General features: G+C 42.5%; 1 protein-coding gene across 4 annotated transcripts in view; it reads left to right on the forward strand.

Annotated features, from left to right (window-relative positions):
- Positions 1-22,852, forward strand: part of clip2 (CAP-GLY domain containing linker protein 2) — a 101,041-nt gene extending 78,189 nt beyond the window's left edge. The window contains exons 7-19 of one of the 4 annotated variants that reach the window (XM_047021522.1): positions 10,177-10,280; positions 10,422-10,482; positions 10,771-10,875; positions 16,865-16,915; positions 17,713-18,096; positions 18,229-18,810; positions 18,895-18,952; positions 19,029-19,112; positions 19,352-19,508; positions 20,403-20,562; positions 20,859-21,047; positions 21,540-21,602; positions 22,079-22,852. In XM_047021522.1, coding sequence (XP_046877478.1) covers positions 10,177-10,280; positions 10,422-10,482; positions 10,771-10,875; positions 16,865-16,915; positions 17,713-18,096; positions 18,229-18,810; positions 18,895-18,952; positions 19,029-19,112; positions 19,352-19,508; positions 20,403-20,562; positions 20,859-21,047; positions 21,540-21,602; positions 22,079-22,090 — 2,010 coding nt within the window. In that variant the 3' untranslated portion in view covers positions 22,091-22,852. The remainder of the gene's footprint in view (positions 1-10,176; positions 10,281-10,421; positions 10,483-10,770; positions 10,876-16,864; positions 16,916-17,712; positions 18,097-18,228; positions 18,811-18,894; positions 18,953-19,028; positions 19,113-19,351; positions 19,509-20,402; positions 20,563-20,858; positions 21,048-21,539; positions 21,603-22,078) is intronic. The other 3 variants (XM_047021523.1, XM_047021524.1, XM_047021525.1) reach the window with 3 other exon arrangements.
- Positions 22,853-24,054: the final 1,202 nt, after the last annotated feature.

Genomic DNA, 24,054 nt, shown 5'->3' on the forward strand with positions numbered 1-24,054 from the left:
TATCTCCCCCAATAATTTTTGTTCGATTCTCGAACCTGGCTCATTAGGGCGGGCCATACTCAGGTGCTAACATGAATCTTAAGGAAATTCTAATATGAGGGGTGTCTAAAGTATGTATTTTTCGATGGGGAATTCAAATATGAGCTTATTTTTTTGATAGGATGACTTTAAGCTACATAATTTTTAATTTTTTTTATTGACAAAATTACCCTTCCGAATCACTTTTAGAAGATATTGAAAGATATAAGGGAAACCATTCAGATTTACAGAGCCAAATCAAATGTACATATTTATTAGTTAGTGAACTGCATGAATATTACTGGATAGCATTACAAGGAACAATCTCCTGACTTCCTGAACTTTGCCAAGTTACACAAGTCCTTCTCTGATTCATTCTTGGACATCAGCCTCCTGCTGGTCTCCTGAGCCATGATCGCTCCATCCCTCTTTTCTTGTGAAAAGTACTTAGCAGAAGCCTCAGTCACCATTTTAACAACCCTCTCAATACTTTGCGTGTGGCAAGGCCAGTTGAGCACCTCCATTGGGGTGTTGATGACGTTTTTCACCAGCGAGGTGCTTAGGGGAGCAGGTAAGAGGTGGCTCTGACACACCTTCTGACCAGCTGATCAAGTCACCAATACTTGAAGCATCACAATGGATGTCAGGTGTCCTTCTGGTTCTGACAGAGGAGTCCCCCAGCTGAGAGTCTGGGTCCCCCTCTCCCCTCATGGCCAGGATTCTCTCCACCGCCTCAATCTTCTCCCTCTGATCCTCTGAGCACAGCATTGTTTGGAGTACGGCTTCACTATGGGCATACCAAGCAGATCTTCTCACTGTTGGCATAACGAGATCCAGCACCTCCTTCCTCTGAGACTTGAGGCAGTCCAGTTGAAACTGGATGTGCCTAGGTCCTTCAATCCAGGAGTTCGATGGATGGTTTGATGGATGGTACCCTCCAATTATGAATTCAACAATTAATTGCAGATTATTTAAGTTATTTCCATTCAGCCTGTGCTTTGACACCCAGAGCCTAAGAAGTCTGTTTGCTGTGGTGAGCCAGCGGCTGTGGTTCACTGGTCCAATCTCCAACAGAGCCAACTTGGCAGGTAGCACTCCATCTCTGACTGCACAGACAATCTTATAGCCATAGTGTTGATCAGTTGAAAGATCTTGAAAGACCTTGTCTGGCAACTTGATCAGTGGAGGGCCAACAGAGATGTGGGTGAAGTTTGGATTCGTTTCCAAGTCTGTAGCAGAATCAAGGAGCTTTCCTATGGGCCCGGAAAATTTGTTGTCAGACATAGTAGGGCCTTCAAGATCAATAATGAGACGGCGCAGGGGTAGTTCACCAGTGTGGAGGTTGCACACTGCATTTCCCCTTCCCAAGAGAGAACTTCACTGCCTGATTCCAGACCTCCTTCAGCTTGGACATGATGGTCACCTTTTCATTAATAACAGGTGGTTTGAAAACAGCATTAGCTTTGCTCCACTGCAAAATCAGACCAGGGTAGATGTCCGCCACCAGCTGGTCTACCGGGTAGTTCCTCCTGTCAGCTCCACTTTGCTCCCTCAAGTGGATGCCATACTTCAGGACATCTCTTACAGTTGGCAGTTCAGACACCAACAGCTCCCGTCCTTTGCCAACAAGAGTACTCAAATGCGAACTTGATGTCTTCCTTGTTCTGACTTTAGCCATTTCTTTCACTAGTTTTTAACTCAACACTGTAGTCTTAATCAATGAAATTCTCACTCCCTTCCCTAACAGAACAAAACGACAGACTTAAATCTCCAGCACAAAAGATGCTGGTATTGCTGTTGCTATTTTGTGACCCAATTGGGTTTTAACTTTTGATTGCTTAGAAGATGATCACTTTGTTGTGTCTGGACAAATTGACCAGACACAACAATGCGCGTGAAATATCAACACATTTCCTGGATCCCCATTTCACATGAGAAAATTCAACTTTTTCTAAATCATAGGTCAGATTTTCAAAATGTAAAGGGCTAAATCAAATACAATTAGTTAATTTATCACTTAATAAACCTCTTCAAACTACCATATTATTACTATTTCTGGTAACTAGATGGTACACAAATGAAAAATCGGTCATTCTGGAATATTAGCAGAAAAATGCAATATTCCGCTGCAAATTGATGTAGGTTAGGGTTTTCAGAATTGTAAAAAACATTCAGATTTGTGTTATATACACCTAAATACATTATTTGAACACCCCTCTTAATTAATAAAAAAAAAACTGAGTATGGCCCACCCTACTGGCTCATACTACTAGCTTTTTCATAGAAGAATTTTTCCTGATTTTTGCTAAGATTGAAACCAATCCGAAATGGGTAAACTAGAAGCCCATTTATTTGCTTACGTCAAGAAAAGTTGCCTGGAAACGTGCTCGCGGATACGAACAATGAACGAGCACAAAAGGGAGCATCGGCAAATCGCTGATTTACCTGAGCTGAATGAGAACAAGGAGAAAGGATTTGATAATCTACAGCTATACCTGCCTTTATTGTAGCACGTTTTACAAATGGTTGCACATACATGACGGTTGTTTGTAGAGTTAATTTCAGTTATTTTAAAGCAGATTTGACCATTTTGTAATGAACGCTATTATGCTCATGGCATGACAAATGTAATTATAGCCTAATATAATTAGTTATAATATCGTGGCATGTTACGGCGTCATTATATATTGTTGACATGTTATTCTGAGGCAAAGACAAATAAATCATGTCTGATAACGTCAATATATTGTTATGGTCGTTATATTGTTAGAACTTTAAGTCAGTTAACACCACAACGATGGCATTAACAATAAGCTAGTAATAGTAAACAACACTCATCATCATTATAATAGTAACAAAGGTATAGGCTTAATTTGCTTTGCTAACCTAGAACAACGACGGAGCCAGATATTCAGGTTTACAGTTTATTTATCCGACACAATACATTAGCAGTTAAACTATAAACACGAAGCAAAAAGAACAACGTATAGGCCATGCACGTATAATACTAAACTAGTAATAGTATTGATTTTCGTAAAGTTCACATGTAGGCTATCTGCTTCTTGATCGGACTTGTACCACATTCTGACAGTTTTCTGCAATGCCTTAGCTCCAGCTCACAAGCTTCCAGAATTTGGGGGAGCTTCAAAGACAGTGGACTGAAGCTGGAGTCCAGGTATCAAAAGCCACTGTTCACAGACGTGAACAGTGGGAAATGGGCTACAATAGCCGTATTCCCATGGTCAAGCCACTTCTGAACTCAAGACAACGGAAGAAGCGTCTGACTTGGGCTATGGAAAAGAAGCACCGGACAGTTGCAGAGTGGTCCAAAGTCCTCTTTTCAGACGAAAGCAAGTGTTGTATTTTATTTGGAAGTCAAGGCGCCAGAGTCTGGAGAAAGGCTGGAGAGGAGCAAAATCCAAGTTGCTTGAAATCCATTGTGAAGTTCCCACAGTCAGTGATGGTTTGGGGAGCCATGTCAGCTGCTGGTGTTGGTCCACTGTGTTTCATCAAGTCCAGAGTAAATGCAGCTGTGTACCAAGAGATTTTAAAGCACTACATGCTTCCGTCTGCTGAAAAGCTCTATGGAGATGAGGATTTCATTTTCCAGCATGATCTGGCACCTGCCCACAGTGCCAGAACCACCAGTAACTGGTGTACTGACCATGGCATTACTGTCCTCGATTGGCCTGCCAATTCCCCTGACCTGAACCCCATAGAGAATTTGTGGGGTATTGTGAAGAGGAAGCTGAAAGACACCAGACCCAACAATGCAAATGAGCTAAAGGCCGCTATTGAAGCATCCTGGGCATCCATAACTCCTCAGCAATGCCACAGGCTGATTGCCTCCATGCCACGCCGCATTGATGCAGTAATCCGTGCAAAAGGATTCCCAACCAAGTACTGAGTGCATTAATGGACATTTTCAAATGTTTGATTTTGTTTTGCTGTTATAAATCTTTTTTTTTACTTGGTCTGAGGAAATTTTCGAATATTTAGAGATAGGATATTTGAGTTTTCTTAAGCTGTAAGCCATAATCAGCAATATTAAAAGAATAAAAGGCTTGCAATATTTCAGTTGATTTGTAATGAATCCAGAATGCATGACATTTTTGTTTTTTTAATTGCATTACATAAAATGAAGAACTTTATCACAATATTCTAATTTTCTGAGACAGTCCTGTAATTCTATGGCTCATTCAGCTCCATGTAAATCGGCTATCGGCCAATGTGAACTTTTGTGCTCGTGCCCTGTTAGTATCCGCAGCACATTTGCAGGCAACTTTTATTGACGTAAGCAAATAAATGGGGTGCTAGTTTACCCATTTCGGATTGGTCTCAAAGTTAGCAAAAATCGGGAAAAATTATTCTATGAAAAAGCTAGAAGTATGAGCCAGGTTCGAGAATCGAACAAAAATTATTGGGGGAGATAGTTTTGTAAATGTTGACTGGAGTTAATAGAATAAAAACGACCGGAAGAGTCGGAAACCTAAACGTAAATGCAATACCACCTACATCTATCGGGGCCATTGCTTCAAGCCGAGGGGCGAGGGGTGGGGGCTTGGGACTAACGTATAGCAAACCGCAACTTCCGCTACTCACCGGAAGTTGCACCCATAATCATTTCTACAGTAGACCCCCTGAGAATAAGGTGGATACCGTGACGTTATCCTTAGGACATTGCGTGGACGTTATTAAAGTTCCTAAAAGGTCACAATTTAGTCAGTTATAGACATTTATTTTAAAACTTTCAGGGGACGTTCCAGGAACGGTTGGTTGGTTATGATACGACGTTATGTAAAAAAGAAAATCTGGGACATTCGGGGAGTTCCAGGATAGTTCCAGGAACGTCCCTGGTTGGTTATGATACACATAACCATGTTTTAAAAATTCGGGGGGTTTCAGATTGTCATTTGTTGGTCATAACGTAACCATCTAAATTCCAAACTGATATTTTTGTTTGTGTTTCATTCTGTGATGTGACTTGCTCGAGCTATAGCCTATACTGTCACTGTGGAAACTTGTTTATGTATGGTACCAATAACTTGCATTTGAGTGAAGTAATACATAGTAATTAATATTTGGGGATGTACCATCACTGAAACAACATCAAAACTGGATCCAGCCTATAGACCAATTATTTGTTTGTAAACAATCGGGATGCGCGTGCAATGTGGCTGCAGAAAACCGGGAAAGGGTAGCATTTTAAATGGCAAAAGGACCACACGGATAATACAAATGGTTAGATTTAAAAAGACCAAAAGCGTCGAGGAGGACATGCCTATAGGAGAGAAAGCGATTACCCAATGATCTGTCGCATCAGAATTTTGATTTGGGTCACGAAAGTCTTGAAATTTGAGTGAGAATGTCGCCTGGTACAGACCGCATAGTCGACGGCAACCATGTCTTCACGTATGTCACAAAGTTCATAATTTTACACTTTTACAGTCAATTCTACATTTAAAAAGTCGAGCAGGGCAGCTTTCAAGAGATATGGGAATTCTGCTTTTAGTCAACTGGTCCGATTATTTTTCTGATTTGTTTAAACTGGCAATCTGAGTGAGACTATATCCCAGTTACACTGTTTTGACGTTAGCCTCAGTCAGACTCACTCACTGGCAGTGTGCACAATGTTGTATTTCACTCCATTATACACCAGACCCGTCAGGGAGGACTGCCTAATATAGATACGAGTCTGGTGAAGATAGCCAGAATCTCGGATTTCTTTAACCTGTCTGTTTCATTCGTCATTTGCCTGAGAAAGCGACCTCCGTTAGCCAGGCTAGTTTTGCCCGATCACTTGGACAGGCTATTTAAGGGTATCGAGGTCAAGTGACTTTTGTGCATTGACAAGTGAACGTAAATGTATTTGTCCAAAGGCCAAGAGTACGGTGGCCCTGAAGTGCAAATGACACCCCCTAATATGAGTACATCCCCCAAATGAAAATACTCCCCCCCAATACGAGTCAACTCCCCCCAAATCGGATGACTTGTTCACCTCCCCCCAAAAATGAAAATACTCCCCCCCAATACGAGTCAACTCCCCCCAAATCGGATGACTTGTTCACCCCCCCCCCCCCAATACAAAAACGCGCTCCCCCAAATGGAAAATCAGAATCAGAATGGGATTTATTTGCCATGAAAGTTTGCACAGACAAGGAATTTGCTTTGGTAGGAAGGTGCATACAGTAAACATATAGGAATCTTAAATTTAAATATGTGGTCTAACTATACTAGGGATACATAAACTAGCAATACTAAGTGGAATACAATTAAAATAAAATATACAATAAGTAAAATATAAGTTGCCAATTTACAATATAAAATACAATATAAAATACAAATATTACAGGAATTGAGTGTAGTGCAAAATGTAAATAGTTTTTAAAGACATTCAGTCAGTGTGAGCTTCGGCCTTGTTGAGAAGTGACCATGTTTGTATGGCGTGAGGTTTTGGTCCTGATGGACCGCAGTCTTCTGCCAGAGGGGAGTGACTGGAACAGGGAATGTCCAGGGTGGGAGGAGTCAGCCACAATCTTCTTCGCCCGTCTCAGGGTCCTCGAGGTGTGCAGGTCCTCGAGGGAAGGCAGATTGCAGCCAATCACCTTCTCTGCAGTGCGGATGATACGCTGCAGCCTGCTCTTGTCCTTGGCAGTGGCAGCAGCGTGGTGGTGATGGAGGAGGTGAGGATGGACTCAATGATGGCTGTGTAGAAGTGCACCATCATTGTCTTTGGCAGGTTGAATTTCTTCAGCTGCCTCAGGAAGTACATCCTCTGTTGTGCTTTCTTGGTGAGGGAGCTAATGTTCAGTTCCCACTTGAGGTCCTAGGAGAGGATAGTGCCCAGGAAGCGGAAGGACTCCACAGTGTTGACTGGGGAGTCACACAGGGTGATGGGGGTGAGTGGGGCTGTGTTCTTCCTGAAGTCCACAACCATCTCCACTGTCTTGAGAGCATTGAGCTCTAGGTTGTTCTGGCTGCACCAGGTCACCAGGTTGTCTGCTTCCCACCTATAATCAGACTCGTCTCCACCAGAGATGAGCCCAATGAGGGTGGTGTCGTCTGCAAACTTAAGGAGTTTCATGGACGGATGACTGGAGGTGCAGCTGTTGGTGTACAGGGAGAAGAGCAGAGGAGAAAGGACGCAGCCCTGGGGAGATCCAGTGCTGATGGACCGGGAATCAGAGACTTGTGTTCCCAGCTTAATGCACTGCTTCCTGTCAGACAGGAAGTCTGTGATCCACCTGCAGGTGGAATCAGGCACGTTCAGCTGGGAGAGCTTGTCCTGAAGCAGAGCGGGGATGATGGTATTAAAGGCAGAGCTGAAGTCCACAAACAGGATCCTGGCGTAGGATGCTGGGGAGTCCAGGTGCTGTAGGGTGAAGTGGAGGGCCATATTAACTGCATCGTCCACAGACCTGTTGGCTCTGTAGGCAAACTGCAGGGGGTCCAGTAGAGGGTCAGTGATGGATTTAAGGTGTGCCAGCACCAGGCGCTCAAGACTTCATTACCACAGAGGTCAGGGCGACGGGTCTGTAGTCATTATGTCCAGTTGGCCTGGGCTTTTTGGGCACAGGGATGATGGCTGAGGACTTGAGACAGGCTGGCACATGGCATGTCTCCAGGGAGGTGTTGAAGATGTAGGTAAACACCGGAGACAGCTGGTCAGCGCAGTTCTTGAGGGTGGCTGGAGAGACAGAGTCCGGCCCAGCTGCTTTGCGGGGGTTCTGTCTCTTGAACAGTTTGTTCACTTCTCTCTCCTGAATGGAGAGAGTCGTCACTGTAGAGGGGGGAGGGGGGAGGCCTCACGGGTGGAAAGGAGTTGTACAGGACTGTCCATTTGTCTTTCAAAACGACAGTAGAACTCGTTCAGGTCGTTGGCCAGACGAGAGTCGTTAGTGGAGTGGGGGGCTCTGGGCTTGAAGTTGGTGATCTGCCTGAGCCCACTCCAGACAGAAGCAGAGTCGTTAGCAGAGAACTGGCGCTTCAGCCTCTCTGAGTACAGTCGTTTAGCCTCTCTCACCGCCTTGCTAAACCTGTTCTTCGACTCCTTGAAACTGTCCCTGTCCCCACTCCTAAACGCGGCCTCTTTATCCAGCCTCAGCCTTCTGAGTTTAGCTGTAAACCAGGGTTTGTCGTTGTTGTAGCTCACCCTGGTGCGTGTTGGTATACAGCAGTCCTCACAGAAGCTGATGTATGATGTCACAGCCTCTGTGAGCTCATCCAGACTATTGGAGGCAGTCATGAACATGTCCCAGTCAGTAGAGTCCAAGCACGCCCGCAGTTCCTCCATAGCCTCACTGGTCCACTGTTTCGATGTCCTCACAGCAGGCTTGCAGCGCTTAAGCTTCTGCCTGTATGCAGGAATCAGGTGGACCATGGCGTGGTCTGAGTGACCCAGTGCTGCTCAGGGAACCGCATGGTATGCTTTACTGATTGTGGAGTAGCATTGATCCAAAGTGTTCCCTTCTCTGGTAGGGCATTTGATGAGTTGTCTGTATTTGGGGAGTTCTTGAGTGAGATTGCCTTTGTTAAAGTCGTCTAGCACAATAACCAAGGAATCCGGATTTTCATGCTCCACGCACAATATCTGGTTAGCGAGCACACGTTGAGCCTCGTTGGCGCTAGCCTGAGGGGGCATGTAGACGCCGACCAGTATGAATGAAGCAAACTCACGTGGCGAGTAAAAAGGTTTACAGTTAAAAAAAAATGATTCCAGATCAGGAGAACAGTGCTGCAGGATCACTGTCACATCTTCACACCAGCCACTGTTAATGTAAAAACAAATACCACCACCTTTCGTTTTGCCAGAGAGCACAGGGTCACAATCCGCTGTCAGCAGTTTGAAACCCGCTAGCTGTAGCGCAGAGTCTGGGATCAGTTCACTCAGCCATGTCTCCGTAAAGCACAAAACGGAAGATGAATGAAAGTCTCTGTTTTTCCACACCAGTAGCTGAAGTTCATCCAGTTTGTTGCTCAGTGAACGCACGTTGGAGAGAAATATCCCCGGTAACGCTGTGCGTGCCCCACGCCGATGGAGTCGCACCAGTGCAGCGGCACGTTTGCCTCTTCTACGGCGCTTCACTGCTAGGACAAAGCCGAGGGCGGCTTTGACTATAATTCCCACTAATTCTGCCGCTGGAAGCAGAAAAGTGGGAAATAAATCCACAGGAGTTGTAGTCCTGATGTTTAGAAGTTCTTCTCTTGTTAGAGAACCCCGGAAATCTTGGCAGAACACTGAATTATAAGACAAAACAAGACAAAACAGAGCGCACCTAGCTACCGTGGCTGCCTTCGTCGGCGCCATCGGAGAGAGACGACATTACATTAACTCAAAAACACATTACATTAACTCTGAACGGAAAGGGTAGGTACTACACTTTAGCGCTGATTGGATGCAGTAGGCTAACTAACAAGAAATAAGAAATTTTTGATCATTTCTATGAGTTTTTCTATTTTTTGGGGCCCCTGTCAGTCAGGGGCCCTTAGATTCGTCCTAACCTTTCCCCCCTATACGGTGCCCCTACTGCTCATGAGGCTGTAGCTTTGTAAACAGACTAACTTGGTTGTACTGGTTACCCAATTTATTTATTCATGCTTTAATTTTTTAAAACTTTCTATCCACGCTCTATCCCAGTTGTTTTTTTATTAAATGTAAACCGTAGGTGTGTCAGAACAAGTGTTGTTGAACAAAACATATCTTAAATAGATAATCAGTCTGCTGATTGTTTCAAGGAACAGCATTGAAAACTCTTCTTTGGGTTGGTTGTACTTTATTATGGATGGAATAATTTGTGAAAGTGCTGTCAGAGGAAAGGTTTTGATGACAATATCAATTTTAACACTCCACGGAAAGCATATTTCAGGCAATATGTACGACTTGGCAAAAAACATGGCTCAGTGTGACAAGTCAGTTGTATAAAAATAGCAGCCAATAGGGTTTGGTCACTGTTGGCCAGGAAGACATCAAACTATTATTAATTCTCATGTAAATCTCTACAGCATTAGATACTTACAAAAATACTTTTGATGACTCACTCCGATTTAAGGAACCTTATCTTGATGGATTTTTAGGTTGTGCTTTTTTCTACTCCCATCTTGAGCATTTAGGTTTGTTGCAAACTGTATGCTAATGAACCTTTGTGCCTTTTTCTGCAGTACATTACAGAGACCGAAGGCAACCTTCAGCAAGTGCGAACTCTATTGGCCAGTGCTCAGAAAGACAAAGTAGAACTGGTAAATCAACTTGAAGAAGAGAAAAGGTGTGCTGCATGTGTATTTCCGACTATTTAAATTTTAATATTCTAATTTATTGTTTAAGACTTTTCTTGTCATTGTTCCTGGCTCATAAAACATTTTGTAGCATTTTACTGACACCAAGTGGCCAAAATGTTTCCCTATAGGAAAGTTGAGGATCTTCAGTTCAGAGTGGAAGAAGAATCCATCACCAAAGGAGACCTTGAGGTACATATCTACGTTCAGAATTTGGGGAAGAAATCTGAATTTAGAAATGTAATACATCTTTTCAGTGATCAGTTCTTTTCCAAGGCTTGCTGGTAACTAGTAATGACAAAAGGAGATACATTCGATATACTGTCTGTAAAATGTTTGTCCTCAACTTCTCTTTTGCAATCTATGTGAACTTTACACTTCTCTTCAATCTTACCCAGGTTTTTTCTGTCCTTCTGTCTGTCTTGTATTCTATTTATCCCCCTTACCTCTTGTCTCTCTTCTTTATTTCTCTCTTTGTAGACTCAGACGAAAATGGAGCATGCCCGTATTCGGCAGCTTGAGCAAAGTCTGTACCTCGAAAAGTCGAGAGCAGAAAAACTTCTGAAAGAATTAGAGGAGAAGAGGGTAACCATGATGTAGACTCCACCCCTTATAGAAAACTCCCTTGCTGCCATTTTCCTTTGCGCTTCTTCCTTTTATAATTTTGTAAAATTGTATTTTACTTTTGGTATGAAAGCAATGTCTCCAAGGTCTCCAAGCTCCACTAATAGACAGAGCAGAATGATTATGTGAACATATGGCATCCATTGGGACTGACAAATCAGAGTTATGACAAAAGTGCAAAAGAACAAATTCTGTTAACAATTGTGTACTGCAAGATTTAAACAGTGGCGTAAGACCTCTTTGGATCTAATTGTGAATTTACGCCTACAATTGCATACCCAAATACCGAAATGCTTGTAGTTTAGGACCTGAAGTATGGAAATGAAAACTTTGCTGAGATGTTAAAACTAGTGCTGTCAAATGATTAAAATATTTAATCGCGATTAATCGCATTAATTTCATAGTTAACTCGCGATTACTCGCAATTAATCGCACATTTTTATCTATTCTAAATGTCCCTTGATTCCTTTTTGTCCCATTATTTCTTCTAATTGTAATGCTCTTGGCCGGGTTTCCCAGATTCGTTAAGAAGCTCTTAACGCTAAGAGCTTCTTAGGAACGTTCGAAAAGTGTTCTAGAGCGCACTTCAAACGTTCTTAAGAAGCTCTTAGCGTTAAGAGCTTCTTAACGAATCTGGGAAACCCGGCCCTTATCAACATAAAAAAGTGGATCGGATTGCTCAGTGCAAATGTTATATATATATTTTTTAAACAACATTGCAATCGCCTGGCTTTGACAAGGGGGCGGAGAATTTGCATCAGCTCTGTGCTTGGCCGTCAAGTGGTATTTCAGACTAAAGGCCGATTTATACTTCTGCGTTTTTACGCACACGCACACGGGGAATGTCGGAGAGCTCAGCGTGCACCTCCTGATTTTCCTGACCATCCGTCTGTCCGTCCGTCATTTTACGGATACCCCTTGGCTGTGATTGGTCTGTATTAAGAACCGCTTGCGTCAGGAGTGGGGGCAGGGTTGCCGTGACCAACAAGAGAACATAATCCTTTGACCGCCATTGTTGTAAGTTTTTACAATTAACATTTCAGCTAAACAGTACATGTAAATCAGCATCTGAATTAAAATGTAACGAGAAATGGGCAGTGTAGTTGCTGAAAATGTGCTTATTTTATTGATGAAACGGTTCATTTGTAAATTTGCTCCGACTTTTCGATAACCTAGCTAGCATCGCAGTGCAGCGCCATCTACTGTTCTGGCGGTGAATTGCGTTCAGCACGCAGAGCCGTCGGAGTAGTATAAATTCAACCAATCCGTCTGACTCCGTGCGTGCGTCTGTCCGTAACAGAGTTGGAGAAGTATAAATAGGCCTTTAGATGGTGGGCCGGGCCGGCGTATCTGTTTTAGTTTTCTGAAATGACCTGTCCTCGTCGATGGAGGAGCTGGATTTTTTATATTATCAACGTCGTTTATCATGTGCATTTAACTTGTGTATCATCTTGTTAGCTAATCGAATGGTTCGTAACAGGATCAGGTGATAGTAAAAACAACCTAGGTGACCATGCGTCAAGTAGCTAGCCTAGTAAACCTACAAGTCTCGTCACCACAATGGTAGCTCAGTGAGCTTTAATTAAATACTTGCTTTCCGTGTCACTGTTTGTCTTTAATTTACCTTTTTTTCTTCATGTTTTAAATCCGTGGCGGTGATTAAAACTGCTGGGCACTCACTGACCTGGAGACTTAACTGGCTGTGCTCAGGATAGCCAAAAAACACAAAGAAATATGAGAACATTATTGAGACGTTTTTATACAACGAACACCATAATATGTAGCATTTTTTAAGTGTTTATGTAGTCTCTTCCTCTTGTGTTTAGTGGAGACTTAAAATCGACACTGGCTGACCCTGAATGTGATCCCCAAAAACCCTGTAAAAAGTAATACACAACATCCAAGTTGGACTGTTTTTAAACATCTGATGCTATAATGTATTCCAGGTAGAGGGTGTACGCTGTCTTGTGTCTACCTCTTGTTGAGTGTACTGTAGACTGAGCTGGCTGGTGAAGGGACCCTGAGCTGACTGGAGATAGTAGACTAAGCTGGCTGGTGAAGGGACCCTGAGCTGGCTTGAGATGGTAGACTGAGCAGGGGTGCGTTTCCTGAAAGCATCGTAAGCCTAAGTTGATCGTAGATTCCATCGTACGATGGATCTTAGTTGTACGGGCCGTTTCCCGAAACCATCGTAGCTAAAGAGGCACTTGAAAATCGCTGTAGATTAACGAGAGCTCCAGACCAGTCGTAGATTGCTAAGTGCATCGTAGCACAGAGACTCAGTGGAGACACAAGTAGGCCGACCATGAAAACTACATTAAACTCATGCTTAAAGTTACTTCCGATGGAAAATAAGGTTATTTTGGTCCTCTTTTTACACCAGTTAGGCTGGAACTGGGATATTTCTTAGTGAACCATACAAGTTTAACTAAGGTATTTAAAAAACAAATGTCAGTCTTATTCAAAATACTATAACATTGAAATATGGCTGTTGTAATGTGCAATAGTAATTAGAAATGCATTAACGTAACATTTTTACGAGTACAATAACACAACAACAATTGAACATTGAAGATGGTTATTAGAATTATAGGGCTGGTAGCACGCCAAGCCCGGTGGATGAAGAGGCTGGTGGCAGAGCCAAGCCTGATGTTAGGAGATGGTGGCGCCCAGGAAATGGAAAGACTCCACAGGGTTGACTGGGAAGTCACACAGGGTGAAGGGGCTGGGAGGGAGTGAAAATTTGTACAAAAATCATAAAAGCCATTGAAGATAGCCTAAGTCCTGCACTGCAGACTTGTCCCCTCTGATATGGGGAATTGGATGTGGTCTGGGATGTGGCAAAGTACTGCAGTTGTGACAGCCTGCATAGATCTTGACACTGAGGCCTTGGCGAGCCCATGTCTCTCTCCAACAACCTCCAGAAAACTGCCAGTGGCATAGAACCTTAACACTGCCAGTAGTTGGGTTGCAGGGGTCAGTGCAAAGGACCTCCTTGTTAGCCTTTGCAAGTCTGCCTCTATGTGGTTCAGGAGCATCATGATATCATGATGTCATCTGACATATCTTACACTCATAATGTATAATTGATCAACCATCAATTAAAGTAGAGTTGATTATTCATGTCAGAAACAATGATTCCATGTTGAAGACATGGGGTATTCATTACTTGTCATTTGTCACAATGTCATTTGTGGCCAATATGTGAGAATTATGAGATTGCAAACATGGTCTTGGGAAGCTGTTGGCCTATGCAAGATTGTAGATATAGTCAGCACTAGAAAATAAGACAGTAAATATGTTGGATTGAGATGCTTGTATTTGTACATTGAATTGTTTAGGCTGCTAGCTGGGACATGCCATGTGTGATACCATTTATATGCATGGTTTTTAACCTTGTAGTTCAATCAAGTAGTAAATATAGGACTCATATATATATATATATGCCTATGGAAAGTGGAGTACCAAGAAGAGTTAAAAACCAAGGCATAAGTAATTTGAGAAATAGTTGTTTTATGGGAGTTTGTTCTCCCTGCTCCTGCTCCTCACATGGATCTATAAGGTGAAAACACAAGTAAGGATTGGACAGGCAACACTGAATATATGATACAATACACCATTCAGCCTTTACTTAATTTAAATAAACATTGTATGCTTAAGGCTATAAGGTAACCTAAATTTGACACTACCTTGTTGATTGGGCAGAAGAATAGGCACAGAAATGGAGGGCCTTGTGAACTCCCTCACCTCAATTTGGAGACGAGCCCACTTAATTTCCAAGACCTCCTATTGGCATTTAGCATCCTGTGTCGCTGATTGCAAGGTCCTAACACCGGTGTAAAACTGCACCGGCGATGCAGCATAGTTTGCACGTTCATCTTATTGTCTTTACCTTCATGTAGCATCATACAATGTACATTGAAAAGTACTCAAATAAGTAGCCTATAATAAATGTAAAGTTTTCTGTAGCGACAGAAAATATTTTAGGTGTACCGTAATTCGTCAAATATTTTGGTTAACGTTTTAATTTTAAAGTCTTAAAGTTGCGTCAGAAGAATCACATTTCAGTACAATGGACAGCGTCTTGTTAAGTGCAACTGAAGAGACACGTACGATGGTTCTCCTTACGAGCATGTTCGGGAAACGCACGTAAGAAATATCGTAGAGAACCCTCGTAACAGCTACGATCCATCGTTATCGGGAAACGCACCCCTGGCTGGTAATGGGACCCTGAGCTGACTGGAGATGGTAGACTGAGCTGGCTGGTGATGATAGACTGAGCTGGCTGAAGATGGGAGACTGAGCTGTGTCAACATAATCAAACGAGCGATAGGTCTCGGTCTGCTCTAAAAGTTATTTCCTGACCTTTAACCTTTGTCATTCTCTTTCTTGCTCTGTCTTTAAACATCTAAAGATTATGCTTTTTATTGTCTTCACTGTATAGCCTTTATTGTACAAAAACATGGGAGCAGACACTCGGACGACTAGAGGGGCATGGTATTCCACATCAGACTGTAGGTCTTCTTTGTCCTGCCCATCCACTCCTCTGCCCTGCCCGTCCTGTCTATGCTTTTAATAAGCATGCAATGTCTGTCAAATAATTTTCAAATAAAATGTGGTGCACTCAAGATTGTAATAGCAAAATTGATTTTGCAGCAGGTTATTTGTATACACTGACCCCACTGTACATCTTGCCATACAAAATACAGAAAACCTTCTCCAGAGCTGCATTTTCACTCTTACGTGCTTTAGCTATATTTGTTGTGTCAGTGAAGTTACTGTAAAACCCCTGTGAAATCCAGCATTACATAGCACAGTGGTTCCCCACCAATATGTATTGATAAGTTTTACTGATGTGGTATACCTGCTCTTGACCAATTATAATTCCGTATGTCATTGATTCATGTCATTATTATATGTTTAGGCAACACACACATAAAACAATGCTCTGCACATTTCATTATCACTTAACTGTTAACTTGCTCTGATGGCTAATAGCAGCGCAATAATATAACAAACCCGCTCGTTTAAGTGGAATGTTGCAATGTTTCTTTAGAGAATACCTGAATTAGCCATTTGCTTTACTTTTTTCCATACATTTGCAGACATCCCAACCTCGTTTGGGACTCGTTTCCGGGAGGTGGCTCCCCCCAACCCCCCCGTGACGCAATGCGCATGCTAGGCCAAAAATAACGCTGTTAAAATGGGTTTAAGTTAACGCCTTAATGAAGCGTTTAATTGACAGCACAAGTAAAACAAATGTAATAAATTATGATTATTAATCGGACAAAATATGAAATATTGCTCTCTCTCTCTCTCTTTTTCTAACATTCTCTAATGAATATGGCATACAACCATGTATCCCTGATGTCATAGCCTGAGTCACAGCTGGGCTGTAACTAGTCCAGCACTAGAAATTCCTTGGAACAAATAACTCCTATTATACACATAGGAAGCAGGCTGTCTGTTCTGGCTCTCAGCCCCTCTGTCTCTTTCTTCATTCTGTGTCTTGTGGACTGAGTGTCGGAGCTTTGGAGATCCCAGCTGCTTTTGCAGTAGATCAATTCTGCTCATGGCTGCAGACAGTCGGCGTTCAGTCTTTTGCCTCTTATTCGTCTCACCCTTTCCTCTTCATTTTGCAGATGTTTCACAATCATATCAAGGATGGTAAAGACCAGCAGTCAGCATACATTACTATAAACATCATAATATTCATAGAGCATTCTTGTTTCTTCAGTAGTTTAACCTGAGGATATACCTTTCATCAGCACCACTATCATCTCACCTCATGTGGTGGTGAAATGATTTTGGTACACACATTATTTGGTTGGGCTTGATACACAAAATAGTTTAATTTAGCATCAAACTGAAATACGTTATTGGTACATTTTTAAGGATAACCTGTATCTCAGAGCTTCAAAAATAGAGTGAGGTCTGCTTTCACCCACAGGGCAGACGCAGACTTGATGCAGTACCCTTGAGGTTGGGTAAGAGAAACCAGGTGAAAACATATGGAGTAGCTTTTAGTTTGCTCTACTGTCAAACGACCAAATCGAAACAGTTTGATTTAAATAAATCTAAAATGTTGGTGTTGAGAAACTCAACCCGGCATAGCCAATTTTTCTCCTTGTGTGTTTCATTCTTACCTAAATGTTCTCAAATCTTCTAGTACATACATAGTGCTTTCAAAATCCAGAATTTAGAATAATGTTTGTGTTCATGTTGTTCAAATTAACATCTTTGCACTGCCTGTGTCAAGTTTGCTCTGTCAGTCAGCCTACTGTTGTGACTGGGTGTCTAAACTATCAACTTCACTGTCTCTCCATAAATACCTTAGTTATGTCCAATGTTTGCTGTGGGCTTTTTTGTATTTGCCTGGCTGCTTCTAAAAGGACAATCAGAGAATGGCTTGCTCTCTTTTTGTTCTCCAACAGACCCCATTTATCTCATAGGTCCCCCTGCACCTGCTAAGAGCTCAGCACCCATTCACCTGCAAAAGAGATTACGTCCACAACCCTTGGAATCGTGTCATTCTTACTAACCTACAGGCCCAGCTTCTATGCTTGTTTTAGTCTCCTTGCCTGTTTATTTTTCCCCTCTGTTTTTTCCTCTGGGCCTGTATGAGTAGTAAACACCACAATGTATGGTGCTTGGGCGATGTCACCCCTTTTAAATAAGGGAAGTCAGCCTGTTACATTCTGTAACAGGAATTCTCATTATTTCAGAAGGTTGACATCACCCTTCAGATACAGGAATTAATGTGTTTCTCTCTGTCTCTACCTGTCTCTCTCTCTGCAGCAAACCACAGTTGAGGAAAAGAGCCGTGTCGCACAGTTGGAGGACGAGCTGGCCCTGCAGCGGGCTGAGATTGAGGACCTCCAGGGGCGGCCCAGTGGTCCTGGCTCAGGGTCCCCCCGGCCTTCCGAGGACGAGGAGGCCGAGCTTCCCAGCTCCCACCCGGACACCCTGCTCCTGAGGGAGCAGCTGCTGACGGCAGGCCGCGAGCACCACAAGGAGAGAAGCGAGCTGAGGAAGAAGTTCGAGGCGGCCCTGGTGGCCAGCCGGCAAGAGGTGGACAGGCTGAGGGCCACGGTGGAGAAGCAGAGCCAGGAGATCAGTGAGCTTAAGCATAGGGTCCAGCAGGCCACCAAGGAGAACATAGAGATGATGGACAACTGGAAGGTAGACAGGTGTCTCAGAAGAGACAATTGAAAACATGTTAATTATTGGATGTGAAAGGGGTCCAATACAATATGTACTGTGTTTGTTTTTTAATGATGTGTCAGAATATGAGTAATTATCTCCTTTTGGCAGGCGAAGCTGGACACCCTAGTTAAAGACCACCAGCGTTCCCTGGTCGACTTGAAGGCCTCCATAGCTAGCAACCAAAGCACAGCTGAGGGCCAGCAGCAGGACCCCCAAGAGCTGCGCACCACCCTGGAGAGCCTGAAGATGGAGCATCAGCTGGAAGTGGAGAACCTGAAGGCCAAACACGAGATTGAGGCGGCGGTGGCGGCCAAAGAGCGTGAGGAGCTCCGAGCTCGTTTGCAGGAAATCAAGAACCAGCTGTGCGAAAGCAGCCGGAACTGGAAGAGCCAGGAAGAGTACACCTGCAACCAGCATGCTCTGGAGCTGAGGGGGGCCTTTGAGAAGCTGCAGAAGGCAGAAAACAGACGGGGGGAGCTTGAGAGGCTGCAGGCAGAACAGGAGGAAGCCAGGGACGAGCTAGGGGAGAAGCTGGAGCTGGCCCAGAAAAAGATGCATGACTACGAAGCCCTGCAGAAGGCAGAGGCTCAAAGCCGAGCCGAGGTTCACAGCCTTGAGGAGAAGATAAGGGTGACGGAGAACAGGCTGCAGGCCATGCAGTCTGACTACCACACCTCCCAGGATGCGAATGTAAGAAAATAGGATGTGGATGCCATGTTGTGTTAGTCTTAGTGACATAGATGACTTACCCTGCAAATTTCTTACTCTACACAGGTGATTGAAGACAATGAGATCTCTAAAGAAAAGATGAAACTAAAACAAAACATTGAAGGTAATATATTTTTGTGTGGGATTCATGAGACACAGTTTAATGACCCTGACAAAATGTTATCTTACCTTTCTTTCAGAAACAATGGAGAAGCTGATAAAAAGAGAAAAAGAGGTCTCCACTCTCACTTCACAGGTTGATGCCCTCAAATCACAGATTACTGGTAAACAGAACACTGTTTCATACTGTAGCTGACATTTAGATAGCATGTTCACACCTGCTAGTTTTCATTTGTTTAATGCATAAATGTGGGCCACTGACAATAGATTTGCACAATTAAGTGTCTCTGTGGGGAGTCCGGGGTGGGAATATATGACATTATACCATTTACATCCACAAACCAAAAGCACAGCAATAAAAGAAAAGTATCGAAAGCAAGCAAAAATCTCACTCTCATACCAGCCTTGGAGGGTAAAGTTCACTCAGGGGAGCAGAAGGCAGATTCCCTGGTCAAGGAAAAGATGCGCCTGGAGGCGGACCTTGATTCCATGACCAAGAAGTCACATGATGCCTCAGGACAACTGGTCATCATCAGCCAGGATCTGCTGAAGAAGGAAAGGTAAATCTGCACTCTCCCTCACATACGACAGGCCGACACAGCCACCTCATTCACAGCACTCCTCAAGACACACTTAATCCTTACTGCCTATAACCTCTAGCCTTTCCTATCTTTCCCAGTATTTTTGTTTGATCTGTCCCCAGATTGTTTTTACCTCCACAGTTTTTAACCTGTATGGGCTCATTATCTGTAAGATGTCCTTGAGTGTTCTGAAAAGCAAACTCCAAATAAAATGTATTATTATTATAAATCAGGAAGACTAAGATCAAATATGGATATATTAAACAAACATACCTCATATATATAATATATGTTGCAAGTCTTTGTACTGTTGCAGACCACAACAGTACCTACCGTCCAGTCGTGTCATCCACAGACATATAGGATGTTTATTCAGTGACAAAATTGAAGGAGCTTTAAAAAACAACCCTCCTTTAATGTTAAACAGTCAACATCAACTGATGTATATCTTGCTTTATTGGGATCAATCCACTTAGGTTAAAAGCAGGAACAGCATTGACAAAAATTAGCCTAATTGAAATAAGGGCCAAAACACCACAGTTACGTCTAAGAATGCTGCGTAACTGGAAAAAAAACATTATTCTTTGGGAAAGGAGTATACATGCCACCAATGATACGCAGTATTGTCAGCAGAAATTTGAGGATGGGAGAAAAATATATTTAATAGGACAGTAGTATTTCTACTAGTATTTCTATATATCTAGAGACATTGAAAACAGCCTCGTAAAACATTGTCCATATTTGTTTTAAATTGACTTGCTGAGATGTAAATAACAGAAATGGCCTGATTCTGAAGAAGAAGAACCTGAACAATATTCAGCACTTTATCAACAATCAAATTCTTATCCTTTTGTACCTTTTGTGCCTGTTCAGGAGTCTGAATGAACTGAGAGTGCTCCTGCTCGACTCCCCCCGCCATTCCCCTGGCCTGGACCGGGACCTGGGCCGAGAGGTGCACAAGGCCGAGTGGAAGGTGAAGGAACAGAAGCTCCAAGACGACATCAAAACCCTTCGGGAGAAACTGCTCTTGCTGGTGAGACGTGGGGGGCTACTGGGATACGTCAATCACAGAGTTCTACATGTTTCATCTAATCGACATGTCATATGTCAATTATTTGATCTCACACACTATATTAGAAGCAAGCATGGACTTTTAAGCCTGTTTAGTGTTACAGTGTTAGTGTTACACCAATGTGATACACAATAATTCTGTTGAGGTTCCTTTTTTTTTTATAATCTGACTGAAAGTTTTTACACTTGTTTCTACACAATGTTAAAGAAATGCTTTGTTGTGTGTGTGTGTGTGCACGTGTGTGAACTGTGTCTCAGGGCCGGGATAGGGCATCCCCCGACCACCGTCGTTACTCCATGCTGGACCCGTCTGCCCTGGACTCTGAGGTGACTCGTCTGCGCCAGAGGCTCTTAAGCACCGAGGAGGCCCTGAGGAACGCCCTGGAACACAACCAGGAAGTGGACCAGCTGGTGCAGGCCATGCGCACACACCCAGACAAGAGCCCGGTAAAATAACGCGTTCGAGAGACGTCAAGCGCCCAAGGCAAATCTTCCATTTTGGGTTGCATCTCAGGTTGTTTAGTTTACTTTCCTTAAGCCTGGGCAACAGACCAGTCTGCAAGCTCATGATTTGTTTGCTCTGGCAGATGGGTCTGGCTACCCTCCCATTCAAACAGATTTCTTTCCAGCATCAAAAGTTCCGGGCCAATCACAATCGTTTATCTGATAAGGGGCGGGATTAATACGATGACTGTACAGAAGAGTGCCCTTGAGGCCTTTGTGTAAAACAACCCAGGATTAAGTTTCGTTGCTGTCATTGGTGGTATCTATCTTATTCTATCCAATTGCACCCAGAGGCATTTTGGTCTGCAACCGAAAAATGAACTGAGAGGTTCCAGGCCCAATCGTATTTGTGTATTTTACTGGTGATGCCAGGCTAACTTTCCATTGCTCATCTCCTTGCTTGACTACTTATTTGCTGCTTCCTTTGTCTCTTAGGTACATGGTGGGGCAAACTCATCCAATGGGATTCATCAACAGGATTCCCCCTTTGCTCAAGATGTATGTATTTATCCATCATATCTTTACAGCGTTTGTAGTATTTGTCACTTACATTAAGTAAGTAATTTGCATGCAAATGAAACCTTTTTCCAGTAGCAGTAAAGGTGAGGACATCTCTTCATGCTCAGGTCTATGATCTCTTTCCTCATCCTGAGGTAGCAATAGTTCAATAATAAATTTTGATATTGACATACATGATAATATACATATTATATAAACAGACATACAGTAACAGTCAAAAGTTTGGACACATTTTCAAGGGAAAATGTGTCCAAACTTTTGATTGGTACTGTACATGTCTGAATACATATATACATACTGAATACAAAATGTCAACTCTTGTTATGTTACTCAGTACAGGTCAAGGGTAGGGTAGGCCTTGATTGCCACTGGAAAAAATACATATTTACATATAACAGATAAAACATTTCATACAGTCTTTAAATATTTGTTATTCTATGTTATGGTTTCTCCAGGAACAACACTGATCAAGGAGAAAAGAAGACTGGGGACAAGACTTTGGGACAAGCAGAGGTCAAATGTAAAGAATATGCCAGTAATGCCGTTAAGACTCAGGACTAACGCTACACTGGACTGCTCTTGATGAACCTTTCTGTTTACAGTTACTACCAAAACAATGACTCTATCTCAACAAGTAAAATCAATGTGTTGCAAAAAAAGTATTCTTAATCTTAAAAACAGCTCAAGGTACCCTAAAATGGTGGATGTGGAGATGAACAATTACATTGGACAATTGATACTAGTATACTCAGCATACTACCTCCAATAATGGCATTAGACATGAGAGAATGGTAGTTTATCAGAAAGTTTGATTGCGTCCTTGAGGAATTCTTATAAGATGATCATTTTAAATCAGAGGATTTTGAGAAAGGAAGGATTTGGCCTTAGTAGATACTTTTTGGTTTTATTTATTCCCCATGCCGCTTTTAATCCTCCTTTTAGATTAGTAAATTTGGCCAGTGTCATTCAGAACAACTCGCTATGCGACTCAATATTGATAAATTATTGCTTCTTTGCTAGCGAACATGTGACTGCTACACTCACTTCAGACTGAAATTGTGTGTATATGAATAAAACTGTGTTATTCTGGACCTGTGCAAACTGTATGTAAAGGTGTATCCGGAGATCAGTCAAACTGTTGCCACTCCACCTAAAGTTATTGAGAGACTAATTTGGCCCAGGTTTTTCATTGATACCACCAAGGCATTATTAAAACATGTTTAAAGCATCATTTCCAGTGTTTTTTTATGTGCATTAGATAAATGCCTGTAATAAATTACATCGGACATGAGTTATACTGTAGCAAAAAACATATGACTTGATGTTTTAGCTTGGCATTTAGTTTACATTTACATTTAGTCATTTAGCAGATGCACTTATCCAGAGCGACTGACAGTAAGTACAGTAAGTACAGGGGCATTCCCCCGAGGTAAGTAGGGTGAAGTGCCTTGCCCAAGGACACAACGTCATTTGGCACGGCCGGGAATTGATCTGGCAATCTTCAGCTTACTAGCTCGATTCCCTAACCGTTCAGCCATCTGACTCCCTTAGTTCATGTTAGGAACGTGAGGGCTTTCAGCAAAACCCTTACAATTACTAAGTTCCTTCTCTTTCCCTTCCTCTGTTGGACAACATCTGGACAACTTTTGCAAATCCCTGACACATCCTTAATATACACAGAATTGACATGTTCAGTCTTCCAAATTATATATAGTCTGCATTAAAAAGCCAAAATACAGGTCAAAATTGCAGCCCATTACTGTATTAAATGGGCTATTGATGATATTTGGTCTGTGGGAGAAACATTGTGTGTGAGTAATGTGGAATGTAAGTCTTGGGAATTACATTTAATGGGCAAAAAGTAGGGCTGGCCCAGAGTCAACAAAGCTATAGCTACATAATTGTCATTGGATACTGAAAATGGCCTTTTTCAGATAGAGAACACTTCTTACCCCTGATTGCTGTAATGATTTCTGAGATGTAGTCATTAAATATTAACAACACAGGATAATTGTCCTTTATTTCATAAAAAATAATAATTTATGTGATGCTGTGATTATCCTGTGCCATTTTACATATTCATTGGTCACAACACAGGCTTATTCACCTGGATTGTGCATGCAAAATTGATTATACAGGTACTAAACAGGGGTAAAAAAAACAGTTGCTTGAACAGTATTTCTATTAACGGCACCAGATTGTAAAATACTGATCTCCAACACTAGGGGCTCCTGATTTATGATCTTCATTGTCACCAGGTATAAAACGGGTTACCAGGATCACATGCAAAAAGACATGTCATTACAGTTGTGACTCCGGCTCAGGTGGTTGACTAAAATTAGTTCACAATTGAAGTCAACTTAATATTATAGAGGTCATCCATTGTAAACATAGACCTATATGTGTTCGTTTTCCATAAGCCTAGTGCTAC

The sequence above is a fragment of the Hypomesus transpacificus genome, chromosome 6 (genome assembly GCF_021917145.1).
Source record: "Hypomesus transpacificus isolate Combined female chromosome 6, fHypTra1, whole genome shotgun sequence".
Classification (NCBI taxonomy): Eukaryota; Metazoa; Chordata; class Actinopteri; order Osmeriformes; family Osmeridae; genus Hypomesus; species Hypomesus transpacificus.